The sequence below is a fragment of the Chelon labrosus genome (assembly GCF_963514085.1).
Source record: "Chelon labrosus genome assembly, chromosome: 10".
NCBI classification, from domain to species: domain Eukaryota; kingdom Metazoa; phylum Chordata; class Actinopteri; order Mugiliformes; family Mugilidae; genus Chelon; species Chelon labrosus.
In genome coordinates this window covers 2220675-2240912 of record NC_140360.1, presented here as the reverse complement: position 1 = coordinate 2240912, position 20238 = coordinate 2220675, and the positions used below count along the sequence as shown (strand labels likewise).

The window sequence follows — 20238 nt, the reverse complement described above, 5'->3', positions numbered from 1 at the left end:
ATTGTCTTTTCTTTTTTGACGGTGATTGAGAGTTTAAACCTTCGCTCTGAAGCTGAAATAACATCCAAACCAACTGTCTGACGCCTATTTTGCAATTACAGCTTTGATAAATGGTCTTATATTTTCCTCTTCTCAAATCTCTCTATACACAGTCACAATGACATCTACAAAAGCACTGGGAGCAACTGGGGGTTCAGTGTCTTGCTCAAGGACATTTGGCATGTTCCAGGTTTCCATTGTTGAGTTAAATTAAGCTGCAGGTTCCACTCCTGGTTGTGTCCTTTCGTCAACTCCTTTAAATTTCAGCTTTGCAACCATACTCCCCACCGAAACCCAAAGACTATGGTTTACCAGACGCTGCCCAGCGAGTCACAGGGATAACAATGCTGGATCACTAGATGCCGTCATTGTCTGCGGTCCAAACTACGACGGTATCTGATGACGCTAAAAAGATTTTACTCACAAATTGCATCGACTTGGACTGTAGGTCTGGATCAATCAGACGTGGTAGAAAATAAACTTACTAGGTTCAATCAAACGTATTCTGGAGACTGTTTGATCACTACCGTCAAGATAAAGTAATGTTTTGATGAAAGTATGCTCTGCATCTGTATCTTGTGCACAATTAAATATTCATTTTAAACTGTTGTTACACACTGATACCCATCAGCTGGAGAAGATCACCACAGCTCACCCATTGCATGTTTCGTGTTCTTACATAAATAATTTACTGAAATAAATTATTTATTTTTGCAAATCTTATGTCTGTCTCCACATGTGTCACCATGAACTAACACAGGACAGGACAAATTAAAACAAAAATGTTGAAAATGTCAAATATATATAGTCTGAGGGAATCCTTGTTGACTCCACTGTTACCTGCGGGTCAATTTAAGGCTGGTTTCTAGAGATCCAGTGCTGCCAAGGGAAACTTTAGGCCTTGTTCAGACCTCACATCAACATCTGGTCTTACCTGTCCATCTCTAAGTCCCTGTGTGTCCACCTGGTCTTAATATAAATGTGTCTCCACATGCGTCCCCAGCCAGCACTTGAGATCTGATCTCAGTTTGTGTGTCTGTAAATAAGCAGCGCCATCATGTGGTCAGTAGAATATTGTACCAGCTGCTGTCTCTAATGGATCTCTACCTACCGCTGGATCAGAACCATCAACAGCTGCTTGTTGACTTGGAGACATGATCCAGATTTTGGAACAAGATGGAAAGACTCTCACATGTTAAGATCTGATTTACTTCTTGATAGCGACGGCCAAACAGCTGCTTTGTCGAAAACAATCTATTGCTACCTACTGTCGTTTCAGAACCATGAACATGCACTATTTGTTGTGTGTGCGCCCTAACATCCTATATAATGTGGAACAAGTCTATTTATTGATAGCGACGGCCAAAAACCCAAACAGCTGCTTTATCGAAATAGTCTATCACTACCTACTGTTATTTCAGAACCATGAACATGCACCGTTTGTTGTGAGTGTGCTCTGAATTGTGGAGATGATCCAGATTTTGGAACAAGATGGAAAGACTCTCACATGTTAAGATCTGATTTATTTCTTGATGGCGATGGCCAAACAGCTGCTTTGTCAAAACAATCTATTGCTACCTACTGTCATTTCAGAACCATGAACACGTGCTATTTGTTGTGTGTGCGCCCTAACATCCTATATAATGTGGAACAAGTCTATTTATTGATAGCGACGGCCAAAAACCCAAACAGCTGCTTTATCAAAATAGTCTATCACTACCTACTGTTATTTCAGAACCATGAACATGCACCATTTGTTGTGAGCGTGCTCTGACTTGTGGAGATGATCCATATTTTGGAACGAGCTGGAAAGTCTCTCACGAGTTCTTCTTTATTTTAGAGACAAAGCTCAGATTAGAACTGAACCCTGGAAGCTTCCAACCTCAGAGGAATGAGATCACATCCCATTTCTGGAGTAGAGAACACAAGGTACCAGCTACCCTCTCCACACTACATTAACTTTGACAGAAAGATTTATTGGACTGAATCCAGTCGACTCTAGGATAAGACAAGGAAGACAAAGAAAGACTTTAGAAAGCTACAGGAGACCAACTCTAGGACATTAAGATCAGATCAGGACTCAATGTTAAAAGAACTAATTTATCTCTTTAGCTCTCTTATATTCAGGTGTTGTTTGTGGTTCTATGATTCAGTTTCCAGACCACGGTTTATTTAAATCTGAATAAATAAAAGTTTTGCACCTCTGTCTCAGATAAGAGCTGGGAACGTTTTATCAAGCCATCACATCGCTAGACAACAGAGGCCTTTTTCTTGTTTTCTGTGGCGTGCTGTGATAATCTATAAATACACGACTTGACTCCGTTCGACAAACAGCTTCAGACGCCCGAGAAAAACTCTTAGAGACGATGAAAAGCACTCGGGCTGAATTAGTCTGCAGCGGCAGAGTTTAGAGGTGGATGTTTAAAGCGAGCGCTGGATGTGTTCGTCTCCCACGCTGAGGCAGAGACGTTGTTGTGGTGGTTGGAGACGGCGAAGCGTGACGCCGTTCCCACATTCCTGCTGCTTCAGGTGGCCTCCGTGGAACTACAGCGCTGCAGGAATCTCATCTCATCACCACTGCACACATGCTCACACTCGCCACACACAGCGACAGGTTCGGGAATATAAAAGCATGTAGGGCCACATGCATGCACACACTATCAGCGGGCCCCTCCAGGCAGGGAGCTATGGGTAGTAGGCAGCCCGCAGAGTCCACATTGCTTTCAGTCCCTTCATTTATCACACCTTCATTATTAAATTCTCCTCGCCGCTTCTTTTTCTTGTTGAAGTCTCATTTGTGTTTCTCTCTCTTACTTCACTTCCATCACTCCTCGTTATATTTTACTCACGCTGCAGATCGTGCATCAGTTTTTCAACAAATCACTTTCTCTCACCCGCTCGCTCTCCTACTCCTTTCATTAATCAAAACCTTTATCATCTCTGGGTTTTATTTATTCTTCTTCCTCCTCTTCTAGTCAAAGTTTTCTTTCTTGGATGATGTATGTTAGGGTGGAGGTGCAGGTATGAGTCAGAAGAGTTTGCTAACCACACAGACGTAATATTTTGGACCTGGCATTCATTGGTGTGGATGTTAATCATTCCTTCTTGAAAAATAAACTACAAATCAGCCACAACATTATGACCACAGACAGGATAAGTAAATAACATTGACCATCTTGTGACAGTTCAGTGTTCTGCTGGAAAACTTTTGGACCTGGCATTCATTGGTGTGGATGTTACTTAGACATGTAGCACCCACCTAGACCAGACCAGGCACCCCCACCCCATAGCAATGACACTCCTTGATGCCAGCAGCCATCCCCAGCAGGATGCAGCCTGACACACACACACACACACACAAAAACACTTTAGGAACAACTAAAAAAAAAAACATGAAGAACAGCACAAGGTGTTGACCTGGCCTCCAAATTCACTAGATACCAAACTGATCAAGTATCTGTGGGATGATCCACAGAGCCCCCCCCCCCCCCCCCACTAACAACATTCTGTTCCCAGACACCACAGGACACCCTCAGAAGGCCCATGTCCATTCTCTGATGAGTCACCACAAGGGAGACCTACACAATATTAGGAAGGTGGTATCTTCCTAAACCTGAGCATCAACTCGTTCTGAATGTAAAAATTTAAATGTGCAGAATGAACTCAGGTGTAAAGTAAAAACTAAAGTTCTAAACTCTGTTAATCCTGCAGGGACCCCCTCTCTCTCTCTCTCTCTCGCTCTCTCTCTGAGTTCAGCTCCACATGAAACACTGATAAAGTTTAAAAGGACGCAGCCAGAGAAGCGTCTTTTGTTTCTGCCGCCTTTGAAGAAGACGTCTCAGTTATCTAAAAAATAAACCCGGCTCTTATCGCTCCGTGACAAGTTGTTAAACCGCGCTCTGATTTAGAGCAGCTCCACTTCGCTGCTGCGTCGGTCTGATTTATTCAACCGGAGCGATTCTATTGTCGTCAATCTTTTAACGGGGGAGGCGAAGAAAAATAATGCACGTTGATCTGAGGTCGGTCTGCTTCTGTCTGCAGGTGAGAGGAGGAGGAGGAGGAGGAGGAGGAGGAGGAGGAGGAGGTTTGATCTTTGATTTAAGGTTTTTAATCATGTTCATCATCTTCTCTACATCATCTGCTCACATCCACCTGGACATCCCGGGATCCCACTGGGCCTCTCTCTTTGTTTCTCACTTTCCCTTCACCGTCCCCTCCTTCGCCTCCCCCCTCCCCCCTCCCTCCCTCCTCCCTCCTTCCCTCCAGCTATCTCTCGTTTTCCCTCCATCTCCCCCGTCCATCTGTCTGTCTGTCTGTCTGGCCTATTTTCCTCTGGAGGATTGTTCTTGTGTCTTCTTCTCCTAAACAAAACGAGCTTGTTTCCCCCTGAGGACAGATAGTCTTGTCTGGCCCGCAGACCTGCAGCCTCGGCCCCTATCTTCATCTTCCTCCTCCACCTCCTCCTCCTCCTCCTCCTGCTCCTCCTCCTGTCTGGCCCCCCGAGGCAAACACCCCTATCCACCTCATTCCTCCTCATCTCTCTGTCCATCCAGCCTGAATGCCAACACCCTACTCCTGCCTCCTCGTCATCTCACAGTCATTTGCCAATAATAGCCCTCCCCACCTCCCTCCCTCCCTCCGTCTTGTCTGGTGCTTTCACCCCCTCGGCTGCTGCCCCTATTCCTCTCCTCATTTTTTCTCTGTGACACATTTATTTTTCTCCCCCTGCCCACCCCCTCTCTCTCCGTCACTTTTTAACGTTTTACCCTCAGATGCCGACTCTTCCATCACGGTAACGAAGGACACGCTCAGCTGCAAATCTAATCATCTGAACACTGAGGGAAAACTAAATAAATTCAAGATAAAATCGTTCCTCAGACTTTCACCCAATCAGAATAAACTGAAGTACAACAGTAAATGGTAAATTGATAAAACGTCTCATAAAATAATGGTATCATTATAAAAATGACTCTTAAAGATGTGAGAAATCTTTAACCAATAGCTCCTTAAAAATTAAATAATGAAGCTAGAAACTTGAAATTGGGTCCACCCAGTCCTGGGACATGTGAGACTTGTCCAGTAAAGACACAGTCTTCCTGCATCTCTGACAACCGTGAGAAGGTAACTATAAAATGTTTTTGACCACATGAATTCCAGTTGGTTGAATTACCACTAAATGATATTTATTCATAAGCATTACTCAACTAAGAGACCAGTCCACTTATAGTGACTTGAACTGTCATGAGTCCATGTAACGCTGTGTGTCTGGACACATGTCAACTTTTATATTTTAGTGCTGTCACAAGTACCTGGGTGGACAATAAAGTTTTATCCTATTCTATTTAATTCTATTCTACCTTCAATGAGGTCATGGAGCAGCCTGAAGGTTCCCAAGGACCCACGCTAATCAGACAGCAGCAACACAACAATCGCTTGGGTGAAGATTACCCGACGTTAGCGTTCTAGGGCTAATGACCAATCCAATCCATGCACACCTGATAAACTACAGCTGTTAATTTAGTTAACGAAGACAAAAAACCTTCGTCAAGCCACAACTATTGGGTGGAAAGAGTAGCACCAACATGTTAGGAGGTCAGTGGAGCGTCATCCTCCTATCTCTGCAGCCTCCATCACGATATGGAAACTAACTGAAGACTCATCTAAGTTCTTTTCTTAACGTTAGTGGAGCAGTCGGTAAATTATTCCACGATGGTTCTTCTTGCAAAAAATGTTTCAGGAAACGTTTTATATTTAACTGCGTAAGTTAAATGTAAAATGCTTCATTATAGACTGTACCACAGATTAAAATTCAAAAAAAAATTCTATAAAAATAACATTTTTGTCTGAAGATAAAGACTAAATAAAATCAAACACATCTTTTAAAAAGCCTCGTATCCTGCTTTATGCTGTACAATGTTAACAACTATATAAATATAAAACCAGTCATCTCTTCCCTCTGCTCCATCCTTCTCTATTAACCTCATTTCCCTCCCTGTCTCTTTTCAATCAGCCTTCACACCCTTTCACTCCCCCTCCTCCCCCTCCTCCCCCTCCTCCTCTTCCTCCTCTTCCTCCCCCTTGTCCTTTAGCTTTTGTTTGGCCTTGTTCATAAATATCCCATCATCCTCCCTTTCTGTCAATCCATCTCATTAATCTTCTGACACACTCCTTGGGAGCGTCAGACCTCAAACTAACCTTATTTATTTTTTATGATATATTTTTAGATATGCACCTCTCCTCTCCTCCCCTCATTCTTTCTTCTCCTCTTTAATTGATCAGTTTCCAACTAAATGTCTCCAACTATCCACTGGTTTATTCTCGGTACGTGTTGAAACCTGTTACGTAATGAAATCCAGACTCTGATTCTGATAAGAGTCGGGTCTGGTCACGTCAGGCTGGATCACAAGTAGAAAGTTAATTTAAAAATGTAAATCATTCACCTCCTACAGAGAAGAGTGTTTTGATATTTTTTAAGGCCTGCAATCACAGTTTGAGTTCTGATCGGAACGTGAATCGGTTCAGAATGATTCTCTTTTTTTGACTTTTAAAATTTAAAAATGGTTTTAACGTTCTCTCATGGCCTCAACTTCCAATGTACACTGATAGATTACACATCATAACGTAGGTATATTTGTCATATTCATGTGGTTTAGTCTTAAATCTGCAGAGTGAGGAGTCTGTCCCTTTTTGATGAAGTTTTAATTCATTTTCTAATGGTTCTCTTAACATTTAACTTTTTTAAAGAATCTGGGAAATCAGTTGGTTTTAATTGTCTGTCACGGCCACAGTTTCCAATGTACACTGATGAATTATACATCATAACACAGGTATTTCTGTCTTCTTTCACCTGGTGTGACTTTCATTGCCGTCGGTCTTATAGTTTAGTCTCAAATCTCCACGGAGCGACGAGTGAGCCGACTGAAAAATTCTGGAGAAAATCAGAGCCTCTGTCTTCTCTCTGCACCTTCCTGTCTCCTCCATCCTTCTTTATTAACCTTGTTTCTCTCCCTTCTTTCTTTCTTTCTTTCTTTCTTTCTTTCTTTCCACCTCATTAATCTTTTTACACTTAAACTAACCTTATTTATTTTATTATCACATAGTTTCTCCTGTACTAAGGCGAGATTGTACCAGCTCCCCTCAGGTTTGTCCTCTTGATTCCAGGTTTACTTCCAGTTCAGATATTCCCTCCATCTCCTCCTTTGTCCTTCAACCTCCTCCTCCTCCTCTTCCTCCGACCTGCCACCCCTCTCTTTCTTTCTCCCCTCTTTCCTTCTCCTGATAAACTGGGCGTCCGTTCAAACGATTTCACAAAAGAAATGATGAATGGGACGGGCCCAGTGGAGGAGTCGGGAAGTGATTAATTCTCTTTTTCATGTTTTAAACAAAGTGTGTTTTTCTGCTGAGGTCACTTCAACAGTAAATAGTGGAAATACACGAGGAACTGTGCGGAGAACGTTTTCCTCTTATCTAATAATAATAACAAGAGCAGAGAAGGTTTAAAACAAAAGCTCCAGGTTATTTTAGCTCAGGTCAACAGCTGGAGGATTAAAGCTCTACTTCTATGTTCAGTTTAAATAAAATAAATGTTTTCTGGAAACAAAAACGTGAAACACAAAGAACACATTCACTCAGATCTCCATATCAGCATCAAGATAAATGATCCTCAAACTGCAACTACTGAGATCTCCTGGATTGGAAATAAAGCAAAGTTTTACTTGTGATTAGTCCACATGTTGGACTTGTCTCTGATCATGTGACAATAACAACATAGACGCCTCCTAGAAAACAGGTGAGGAGCCCAGTGGGTCATTGGTTCATCAAGTGTGTGGAAATACTTCACTAAAGATGAAGCCCAAACTACCATGACATGTCAGTCCTGAAATACAACTAAAGTACTACTGCTAAAAAGACATGCTAATACTAACGCTAGCAAAGGAACGGTTCAAATCCTCTGGACAGCAGTCAGTTAACAACTTGACCAAACGTCCTGTGGTAACAGAGAGAAGGAGGCTGCACATCAACTATCTGATAAAGTTATTAGACCTTTAGCTGCTACACTATCCCATCTAACAACACGCTGTGGAGTACTATAAAATGCTACTGATGGTGCTGAGGTGCTGCCTGTTTTTATACAGGCTATACATATCTGTAGAACACAGTATTGCTACACTATTAGTTGACATAGTTGCTGTGGTCGTAGAACGTGTTTGTTTCTCCATGATGTCAGTGAATGCACCATGCGAAAGATAGAAGTTATGGTAGAGGGAGAGAGGGGCCATGATGGCTGCCGAGTAGGTTCACTCTCGCTGAGCTCCTGCACCAAACTTTACTAGACGGTGAAAAAAACGAGGAAACTCCAGTTAAAGTGACTTATTTGACAACTGAAAGCCGTTTAATGCCGAACCGGGACAGGAAAAGATCGCATAACAACAAAGCCTTCTCTTCCGAGGCTCACCCAGGTAACATGCTAATAGCCTCGTGTCACGACTATACTAACGTTAGTCCCGTGCCACCAGTGACTGTTACCATGGCGACAGACGAAGATTTTCCGCCGCTACCTGTGACTCCCTGCAAATCCCCAATTGCTAAAAAAGCGCTGTATAACCCCGAACAGTGTTCCACCTCCCCAGACAACGCCATTATCTCTACCCTCTCAAAACTCATCAACGAAAGAGCTGACGCCCTCGAAAAGCTGGTGAGTGACAACTCCAAGAAAATCGACAGCAACACACTTAAAATAGAGGGGCTAAAGAAAACTCTGGACTTTGCATGCAGTGAAATTAAGGACACACAGATAAGAATCCAAAAGGTTGATACACGTCTCAAAGAGGAAGAAATGAAAGTTATCAACCTCCAAACACGTGTGTGTGAGATGGACTCCTACTCAAGACGGTGGAACTTGAAACTTCATGGCGTCGCCGAAAACACAACAGAAAATGTGAAAGCAAAAGCTATAGAAGTTTGCCAGAAGATCCTCCCAGATGGTCAGAACATGCCTGAAACTGCTATTGACGTCGCCCATCGTCTTGGAAAATCATCCTCAGCCCACTCCACGCCGAGACCCATCATCATTCGATTCTCCCTGAGGTCCTACAGAGATGCCGTCTGGAAGTCTGCAAAAAACCACCCCTTCATGCTTGACAACAAGCTCCGTTTTGCTGAAGATCTTTCTTAGCTCATCAAAGATGCCAGGATGAAGACGTGGCCCTTGATAAAAAAGGCACGAAGTGAAGGTAAACCTGCATATTATGTCGGTGCACGGGCCTTCATCAATGGACAAGAAGTCACTTGAAGTAATGTGACTGATCTCAGAACTATAACACCTTAATTTGCTAAATGTTACATTTAAAATTTTCACCAATAATGCTACTTGTTCAAGGTGCATATAATGCTCAGCACTTCAGCACCTATATACTTCTTTTGTAAGCGTTCCATATTTGAAGTATTTCATTGTCTATTGTTTCCCTAAACGCCAGGGGTTTGAGAAATAATATAAAACGTAAAGCTTTATTTTTGTTCACTAAACAGCTTAATACAGATTTTTGTTTTTGTCAGGAGTCTCACTCAACTTCAAATGATGTTAACTTTTGGAGATCTCAATGGGGCAATGATCTATGGTTTTCTCACTGTTCAGAAAGATCAGCTGGTGTGTTGACTATGAAGAATAGATATAATAATGACATCTTACACACAGACACTGATGCAAAAGGTCACTATATCTGTCAAGTTATTGATTTCAATAAGTTAATATTGATTTCTGTTAACGTGTATGGGTACAACTCTCAGTTAGAAAACTCTCAATTATTTAATGAATTAGAACATAGACTAAAACATTGGCAAACCAAATTTCCGAACTCATACATTATAATTGGAGGTGACTTTAATGTAACATTAGATCCCTCAATAGATAGATGGCCACCTACAAGAAATAATAACAGAATCTCTTTTTTTAAATCTTTTATGGAGAGGTTTCATTTGGTGGATATATGGAGAGTTAAGTTCCCAGATGCACTTACATTTACTTGGAGCAATAAGGAAAACACCAGGCTCTCTCGCTTAGACTTTTGGTTAGTTTCCAAAAATATTAATGAACAGGATGTCACGTTAAACATTACTCCCTGTCCATTCAGTGATCATAAAGCTATCCATATCTCAATTAATCTCTTTCCCTCTGTGAAAAACTGCAAAGCGATACATTGGAAACTGAATAATACTCTTCTTAAACATGAAGAAGTTAAAGAAAAAATTTCTCAATTCATAAGCTTTTACTTTAATAAAGCTAGAATAGATAATTCATTTGGTTCAAACTGGGAGCTATTCAAATATGAATCAGGTAAATATTTGAGAGCATTTGGAAGCCATCTAGCTAAAATCAGAAAACTTGAGGAAATGAATATCATTTCTGATATCTCATTACTTTCTCAATCTCTACCAGATACACTAACTGAAGAAGACAAAATAAAATTGTTTAATTTACAGGAAAAACTTGATGGAATCTATAAGAGAAGGGCAGAAGGAGCTTACATAAGATCACGGAAACAGTGGTTAGAAAAAGGAGAACAAAACTCCACATACTTCTTCAATTTAGAGAAATATCATGCAAAAACAAACACCATTAACGAACTAATTATTAATGATAATAAAACAGATGACCCGAAAATTATATCTGAATTTTGCTCCAATTTCTACAAAAAATTATACACATCTGAATACTCTGAAAATGACACGTTAGCATTTTTAAATTCGTTACAGCATACTTCTCATTTAGTGGAGTCAGATTCCAAATTCTGTGATCTCCCGTTATCTCAAACAGAAATCAGTGACTGTATCAATCTTCTAAAAAATAACAAATCTCCTGGTACAGATGGTTTATCCTCTGAATTCTATAAACTATTTTCTCAACAGTTGGCACCTTTTCTTTTGCAAGTATTTAATGAAAGTTTATTTTCCAGTACCTTACCTGCAAGTATGACCCAAGGTTTGATTAATTTAATTCCCAAACCACGTAAAGACCCTCTCTACATTGACAACTGGCGTCCTATATGCCTTCTTAATAACGACTATAAAATCTTAGCTTTACTTCTTGCTCGAAGAATTAAAAAAGTACTAGATACTATAATTGATGAAACGCAGTCAGGCTTTATGCCCAATAGACATATTACCAACAACATCAGACTTGTCTTAGACATGCTTGATTATTCTTACCTTATCTCTGATAATAGTTTCATGCTTTTTTTAGACTTCTTCAAAGCCTTCGATACTGTGGAGCACAGTTTTATCTTCCACTCATTAAAAAAATTTGGATTTGGTAATTTTTTCTGTAATGCCATTAAAACTCTATACAATAATGCCAACTGTTCAATCAAGCTCAAATTTGGTTCATCTCCCAGGTTTCCTGTAAAACGCGGTGTTCGGCAAGGTTGCCCAATATCTCCATACTTATTTTTGCTAGCTGCCCAACTCTTATGTGATCATATCAAGTGCAGTAATCTGCAAGGTATCTTTATTGCTGACAGAAGTGTTTTAATCAGTCAACTGGCTGACGACACAACATTGTTTTTAAAGGACAGCTCTCAAGTGTCTTTAGCTATAGATATTATAGAACAATTTAGTAAAGCGTCTGGTCTTCGGTTAAATCTCAAAAAATGTGAACTATTAGCTATTAAAGACTGTTGTGTTGAGTCAATCTCTAACATCCCAGTAAAGAACTCTGTGACTTATTTAGGTATCATTATTGATAAAAATGAATCCCAAAGATGTTATAATAACTTCACTCCAATAATTGATAAAACCAAAAAAAGATTTAATCAGTGGCTTTTACGTGACTTGTCTATAAGAGGTCGAATACTCCTTTCAAAAGCTGAGGGTATATCAAGGTTAACATATGCTGCCTTATCATTAGGAGTTGAAAGTCGCGTATGTAAATCTGTTGACAAGATTTTATTTGACTTTGTTTGGAAAAACCGGACTCACTATCTTAGAAAATCTGTATTAATGAATGAATATAGTAAAGGCGGTCTCAATCTCTTGGACTTCACTTCCCTAAATTACACCTTCAAAATTAATTGGATTAAGCGCTACCTCAAGTTTCCAACATCTTTATGGAACTTTATTCCCCATTATGTTTTTTCTTCAGTTGGCGGGCTCCAGTTCTTGTTGCTTTGCACTTACAATGCTGACAAACTTCCCCTCAAACTTTCCTCATTCCACAAACAAATGCTGCTAGCATGGTGTTTAATATACAAGCATAACTTTACTCCGCATAGGTTCTTTATCTGGAATAACAGATATCTCTTGTACAAAAACAAATCTATTTTTCTCCAACAATGGTTTGATAACAATATACTTTTACTGAGTCAGCTGTTTGACCAACATGGGCGTCTTTACAGTTATGCTGAATTTATGCAACGGTATGGAATCCCTGTTACACCTAAGGATTTTTCTATTGTTTTTGATGCTGTGCCCTCGGGTATTATTTCCCTTTTCAAAAATGTTAATGTAAACAACAACTTGCCCATATCTTTAAACATTACTGAAACAGTATTGGGGAAAGCTTGTTTTACGGGTAATAATAAAAGTAAAAACAAGTTTATTCGTCAACTATTTCAACAAGATATTGTAAGTTCACCCTCTGCTTTATCCTACTGGTCCACATTTGTTGGAAATATTAATTGGGAAAGAGTCTGGCAACTACCTAATAAGTTTTTTTTAACCAACAAGGTCAAAGAGATTTCATTTAAAATGCTTCATAGATTTTACCCAACTAATCATTATATACAAAGGCTTAAGAAGGACATTGATGTGAACTGTACCCACTGTGTCTCTGTCAACGAAACCTTGGTTCATTTATTTTGGTCTTGCCCACACACCAGACAACTTTGGAGCAGACTAGCACGCTTTATCAGTGATCATATTCATCCCCAGTTTAATTTATGCTGGAAAAATGTTTTGTTTGGCTACACTGAATATGATAAAAATCTAAATTCTCAGTTTTATTTGATTAATTTGTTAATTATTTTATCAAAATTTTATATACATAAGTCTAAATTTTCTGGTAAGAAGCCAAACTTCTTGGAACTGTCTGCGTATGTTGGTCAATATATCTCCTCCCTCTGTGATTGTGAGAATAAAAAAGCTGTTAAAACATATGATCTTTGTAAGCTTTACAAAATATTTATTTAAGTTTATGTTTTTTCTGTCTTGCTGTTACCCCCTGGCGTATTTATGATGGTTTGATTGTGTATTAATGTTGTATACACGTACTTTATCTAACTGTATTCAGTCCTGTGTATACTCTTGTTGTTAATAAAGCTATATAAAAAAAAAAAAAAAAAAGAAGTTATGGTAGAGGTGAGGGTTTGAAGAGCGAGAGAGTGTTTATGGTGTTGACGTGGGCTAGCAGCAGCTCATGTTCAAGCTTCAATAAACTTGTTTTTATGTGTGACGTCATCGACCAGTCAACTCGACTTTCTCCATATTAGTCAAAAAATTTAAAAAAATACGAAGTCGTTCAACCCTTAGTTGTGACTGTGTGATTTTTCAAACACGTATAAAAATGCAAAGGAGGAAAATCTCAATATTCTTATCTGAGTAATTAACTACCATTACTACCATTCAGTGTCCCCTTATGCTTGTGTTAACATTATTTTCTGTTGTTTTTTGTTTTGTTTTTTTACATAAATCTTAATCAACTTCAGTCCTAATTATAGATACCAAACGTTTTTAACACTGTTTTCAATAATCTGAATGCATGGTGTATTTTTCTTTGAGGGATTAATACAATCTTGAATATGTTAATGATTAGAAACAACAATGATTCTGATGGATATTTGTTTTTTGTTTGTAGCGTCAATTAAAAAAAAACCCAAACAACTCCCATTAAAACTGAACTTTGGCTTCTTTCACATTCACTCTGATTCACGTGTCTTTGAAGGAACAAGTTTAAGTTTAAAACCCTTCAATTACAGCCACACACATATTTCTGTCCCATGAGGGTTGATTGATTTCATTAAACCGTGGACGCAGCCCACAGATCCTCTGGGGTTTGTGGGATTTGTAGTGCTCCTGCGTGGCAGAGCGTGGCGTAAACACAACACTGACAGCTTTCTGAACCCGGAAGGCTTCATCTACTGTTTGTGTGATGTTTGTGGTCGTGTGTGTTGCTGGAGTGTGTTCACAAACAAACTTGCAAAATGTTCCTGACACGTACGAACGTTTCTATTGTCAGATTTCGTATGGCTGAATGTGTTGGTGTATTTTATACGACCAAACAAACCAGTAAATCAGTGTGTGGGAGTCGATCTGTTTACTCTGGAAGTCGTCTGTTTACACATGAGCAGAGATAAGAATCCAGTCATGACTCCAGACTTTCTGAGTTACTACGTCTTCTAGCCACACCTTCCTCCTCGAACAAAGACCACAACCCTCAGGGGCCAAGTAGAAAACAAACATGGATAGGAAACCGGCCTCCTAAGCCAGGGATTGTGGGTTCGAGTCCCATTTGGGGTGTTCAATAGCAGAGTGGCGCAGCGGAAGCGTGCTGGGCCCATAACCCAGAGGTCGATGGATCGAAACCATCCTCTGCTAATCAACCGTATCTTTGGAGCTAACTACATTTACAAAAGCAAAAATGTCATCTTGGTTGTCAAGTACTTTTTGGTAAAACTGTGATGTGTCCATAAACCAGAGACTGTTGACCTCTAGTATTGTTGTGTCTAGAGATTTGACCTCTGACCATCACATGACTGACGACCCCCGTAGCTAAACGCTACACCTTTATACTGAACAATAACCACGTCCTCCCACAACCAGGTGGAAAACAGCCACAGCAAAAGCCCCAGTGGCCTAATGGATAAGGCACTGGCCTCCTAAGCCAGGGATTGTGGGTTCGAGTCCCATCTGGGGTGTTTGACAGCAGAGTGGCGCAGCGGAAGCGTGCTGGGCCCATAACCCAGAGGTCGATGGATCGAAACCATCCTCTGCTAGCTGTGTTTTCTTGGCAGGCACTGGAATTAAAGACTGGAGACTCTTAGAGTTTGTTGGTTTGACTCCCAGTTAGCGTGACATGCTGATCTGTGAGTGGGTGCAGGTCTCTAAAGTGGACAAAACATTTTGAATCCAGGTTGAAATGGCATCAGAGCTCATCCACACCCACTAGTATAGACAATATAGACAATTAGCACCATTAGCATCAAGAATCCTCACACAACCAAGTGAAAAACAGCCACGAACTGAAGCCTGATAAATAAGACACTGGCTTCCTAAGCCAGGGATTGTGGGTTCAAGTCCCATCTGGGGTGTTCGACAGCAGAGTGGCGCAGCGGAAGCGTGCTGGGCCCATAACCCAGAGGTCGATGGATCGAAACCATCCTCTGCTAGTCAACCTTATCTTTGAAGCTAACTACATTTACAAAAGCAAAAAGGTCATCTTGGTTGTCAAGTACTTTTTTGGTAAAACTGTGTTTGTTGGTTTGAATCCCAGTTAGCTTGACATGGTGTTGTGTGATTGTGTGGACAGGACCTTTTGTTTCTTCTTGTATCTAACCAGAGGTTGGGTTTGAGTGACAGAAGGACGACACAGAGACACTGTGATGTGTCCATAATCCAGAGACTGTTGACCTCTAGTATTGTTGTGTCTAGAGATTTGACCTCGCTACACCTTTATTCTGAACAATAACCACGTCCTCGCACAACCAGGTGGAAAACAGCCACAGCAGAAGCCCCAGTGGCCTAATGGATAAGGCACTGGCCTCCTAAGCCAGGGATTGTGGGTTCGAGTCCCATCTGGGGTGTTTGATAGCAGAGTGGCGCAGCGGAAGCGTGCTGGGCCCATAACCCAGAGGTCGATGGATCGAAACCATCCTCTGCTAGTTGTGTTTTCTTAGCAGGTGTTGGATTTAAAGACTGTCCTAATAAAAGCTAAAAAGGAAGGATTGTTGTCAAACTCTTGGGGGTTGTTGGTTTAACTCCCACTTGTCTTGACATGGGTTGGATGGATCAGAACCATCCTCTGCTAACACAGCAGCATTTGGACTTAGAGACAACTCATCGTGTTTTTTTGGCAGCTGATGGAATTAAAGACAGCAGACTGAGCTAGTTGCTAACAAAAGCATAGCAAATGGTATAATTGCTGTCAAGCTCTTAGCGTTTGTTGGTTTAAATCCCAGTTAGCGTGGCATGCTGATGCGTGACTGGGTGCAGGTCTCTAAAGGGGACAAAAACTTTTATTTGGGTGGATAATAGATGCAACCAGATTCAAACACTAGTAGAGACAATGACGCCAATGTAGAGACAGAAAGGAGCGAACAGAATATAGGAATTTATAATAAAGACTTAAGGACATGAACTCCTGCTATTTAACCAGTGGTTGGGTTTGAGTGACAGCAGGACAACACAAAGACACAGTGAAGTGTCCATAAAGTAAAACTAAATGGCTGCTGTCAGAGAAGTAAACTGTTTGGAGTCGATACTGAACAATTATCAGCAATCAAGTCATTTGAGATCACTTAATGGTTTTAGTCTGTCCAAATATTTTTTTATATCAGTTGAAACACATAATAAAATCCAGATGGAGAGCTTCCAGACTCATATTTTTTTTCCACCATAAACCACATGACCAACTATGTGTGTGAGGAAACTCATAATCAGGAGAACGGCAGAAAAATGCCCCAAACACAAACTGAACCTGTCCCTGAACACATCACACTCCACGGGCCTGAACCCTCGACAATGAACAAGCCCAGCGCAAGTGAATGTTGAGGTTGGTTGTCGTGGTTACGAAGGCCGAGGGCCTGCTGGTCACCGTGGTAACAGCGGAGCTATGCTAGACATGCACCGAGGCGGCGGTTGTGTTTTCTGTAAACTCTTCCTCTGTCACCTTGAGACAACAACACACATTCTGAAGTCGCTCTGTGGCGGACGAGACCAGAGGTTGACGCCCGTCACATGTGATTAGTTTCACTGTGTTAAACTCTTTGTGTGTTTGTACTCACGCAGCTGGTCGAAGTGCGTCTGCAGGCCGTCCGGTCCCGGGACTGAACAAACCATACGAGCCTTCTGGAAAGTGCTCCACTTGTTGACTAAACTCCTTTGGCCTCCGATGTCATTCTGCACGAAAGTAAGGAGGAGAAACTCAGTCACCTCCTCAAAGCTAATGAGGGTAAAGAATAAAGGAAAGGTGTAACATCTTCTACATTTCTGCATAGAAATCAGCAGATTATCTCACAAGTCCTGAAAGTCGACGAGGAGAACCCAATCAAATACATGGAACAGAAATATTGTGTTTATTCAGGAAAAATGAGCCAATATTACATATCAGAGAGGTGTTAAAGTGAGTGAATCAGGGTAACTTCTAAGCAGCTAAAGGCCTCTCTCACATTGGCTAATGTTAATAATAATATTAACAATGTTCCGTACTAAAATTCCTCCAAGCTGCTGTAGACCACTGATCAGCAGTTACCAGAAACATTTAGTTACAAGGAGGTCACAGCAGAGACTGGAAACAAGGAGGCACTGACTTTGAACAAAAACATATATGCACCAGTCTAATACTTTTGTCCCATTTGTTGATCCTGCTGTGGGAAGAAATGAAATGACGTTTTACAAATCTTTTTCTGATGGGGTGGAAAATGTGTTGTCTGCAAAGGACACCTGGGTCTATAACACTCTCTCTGCCCTTGGCTCCACAATGGGCTGAACAGAAGCCCCATTGTTGTGTCTAGAGATCTGACCTCTGACCATCACATGACTGACGACCCCCGTAGCTAAACGCTACACCTTTATACTGAACAATAACCACGTCCTCCCACAACCAGGTAGAAATCAGCCACAGCAGAAGCCCCAGTGGCCTAATGGATAAGGCACTGGCCTCCTAAGCCAGGGATTGTGGGTTCGAGTCCCATCTGGGGTGTTTGATAGCAGAGTGGCGCAGCGGAAGCGTGCTGGGCCCATAACCCAGAGGTCGATGGATCGAAACCATCCTCTGCTAGCTGTGTTTTCTTGGCAGGCACTGGAATTAAAGACTGGAGACTCTTAGAGTTTGTTGGTTTGACTCCCAGTTAGCGTGACATGCTGATCTGTGAGTGGGTGCAGGTCTAAAGTGGACAAAACATTTTGAATCCAGGTCGCAATCAGAGCTCATCCACACCCACTAGTATAGACAATATAGACAATTAGCACCGTTAGCATCAAGAATCCTCACACAACCAAATGAAAAACAGCCACGAACTGAAGCCTGATAAATAAGACACTGGGCTCCTAGCCTGGGATTGTGGATTCAAGTCCCATCCGGGGTGATCGACAGCAGAGTGGCGCAGCGGAAGCGTGCTGGGCCCATAACCCAGAGGTCGATGGATCGAAACCATCCTCTGCTAGTGTTTTTTTTCTTGGGAGCTCACTATGTTTCCAAAAGTTGAAAATGGCTCATATGTTGTTAACAAAATGGTAAAACTCTTAGCGTTTGTTGGTTTGAGTCCCACTTAGCGTGACATAGTGACCTTGACCTTATGTTTGGATGGATAATAGATGCATCCAGATTCAAACACTAGTAGAGACAATGACGCCAACGTAGAGACAGAAAGGAGGAAAACACTGGAATTTATAATGAAGACTTTTCATCATAATCTCCTGGTATCTAACCAGAGGTTGGTTCTGAGTGACAGCAGGACGACACAGAGACACTGTGATGTGTCCATAATCCAGAGACTGTTGACCTCTAGTATTGTTGTGTCTAGAGATTTGACCTCTGACCATCACATGACTGACGACCCCGTAGCTAAACGCTACACCTTTATCCTGAACAATAACCACGTCCTCCCACAAACAGGTTTAAAACAGCCCCAGCAGAAGCCCCAGTGGCCTAATGGATAAGGCACTGGCCTCCTAAGCCAGGGATTGTGGGTTCGAGTCCCATCTGGGGTGTTTAATAGCAGAGTGGCGCAGCGGAAGCGTGCTGGGCCCATAACCCAGAGGTCGATGGATCGAAACCATCCTCTGCTAGTTGTGTTTTCTTGGCAGGTGTTGGAAATAAAGACTGGAGACGCTTAGAGTTTGTTGGTTTGACTCCCAGTTAGCGTGACATGCTGATGTGTGAGTGGGTGCAGGTCTAAAGTGGACAAAACATTTTGCATCCAGGTTGCCATCAGAGCTCATCCACACCCAGTGGGTTTGTGGGTTTGAGTCCCATCTGGGGTGTTTTGAGTGACTGAGCCCAGAAAAGCTGTAAAGGAAGGATTGTTGTAAAACTCTTGGGGGTTGTTGGTTTAACTCCCACTTGGCATGACATTAGCCTGGATACCAGACTCTCTGACTTCGCAGAGAGTCTGGCCTAGATCCATTGGCAAACGTTTATTTCCTGGTGGGAGGGCACAGTTTGAGGTTTAAAATCATCGGCGTTCCTTTAACCAATCACTAACGTTTGGTAATGACGTATGTTATGCGCCGGAGCCTTCAGGCTCTGCTGCCTCGTACTTCCGCTTTCAAGAACGCAACAAGTAAACAAATCGCTACTCTACCATCCCCCATTGCAATTAAGGACGCGAAATTGGAATAAAAGTGCTGTAATGCCAGGAAGCATATCCACAACGGAGCGAATGGCTTCGAGTATATCCGTCTCCGTTCGTGTAAACATTTCAAACTCGGCGCGCAACTGAAACGTAATCGCTCTCAGACCCGCCCTCTGTTCGCTGATTGGTTCGCCAACCAGTTGGCCGGAGTAAACGTTAGCGGATCAAGCTATTCCAGACGGAGTACTGTAGGGAATGCAAATGAGCGGAAGTACGTAGGCAGGCGGAGCCAGGCTAGCATGACATGGGTTGGTGGATCAAAACCATCCTCTCCTACATTTGGATTGAGAGACATCTCCTCCCTTCTTTGCTCCACTTGCTAACTAAGGTTGTAGGTTTGACTCCCAGTTGCCTCTGTTAACTGCTTAGCGCCCAACATTGTTTAGTGGTTGGAGAAACAACTTTGGGACATGATCTACTCTATGTCCTCGAGCAAGTATCCTTCCAACATTTATTTATTATTCTAAAATTAAATATCACCTTCCCTCATCGTTTGTCTGGATATCTACGTTGAGATTTTCTGTGTTTACTAAATGTTTCGTAACACAGGAAAAAGAACAAACATAAAACATTTAACCAGGTGATGCGTGTCCACACAGGCATGGAGCAGAGACGCTCACGGTGCATTGCGGCGATA

At 41.6% G+C, this 20238-nt stretch overlaps 1 protein-coding gene across 2 annotated transcripts in view; it reads right to left on the bottom strand.

Annotated features, from left to right (window-relative positions):
* sema3h (sema domain, immunoglobulin domain (Ig), short basic domain, secreted, (semaphorin) 3H) overlaps positions 1-20238 on the bottom strand; it is a 65156-nt gene that overhangs the window by 10471 nt on the left and 34447 nt on the right. For both annotated transcript variants that reach the window (XM_084552902.1, XM_084552903.1), the window contains exon 8: positions 17031-17145. In XM_084552902.1, coding sequence (XP_084409028.1) covers positions 17031-17145 — 115 coding nt within the window. The remainder of the gene's footprint in view (positions 1-17030; positions 17146-20238) is intronic.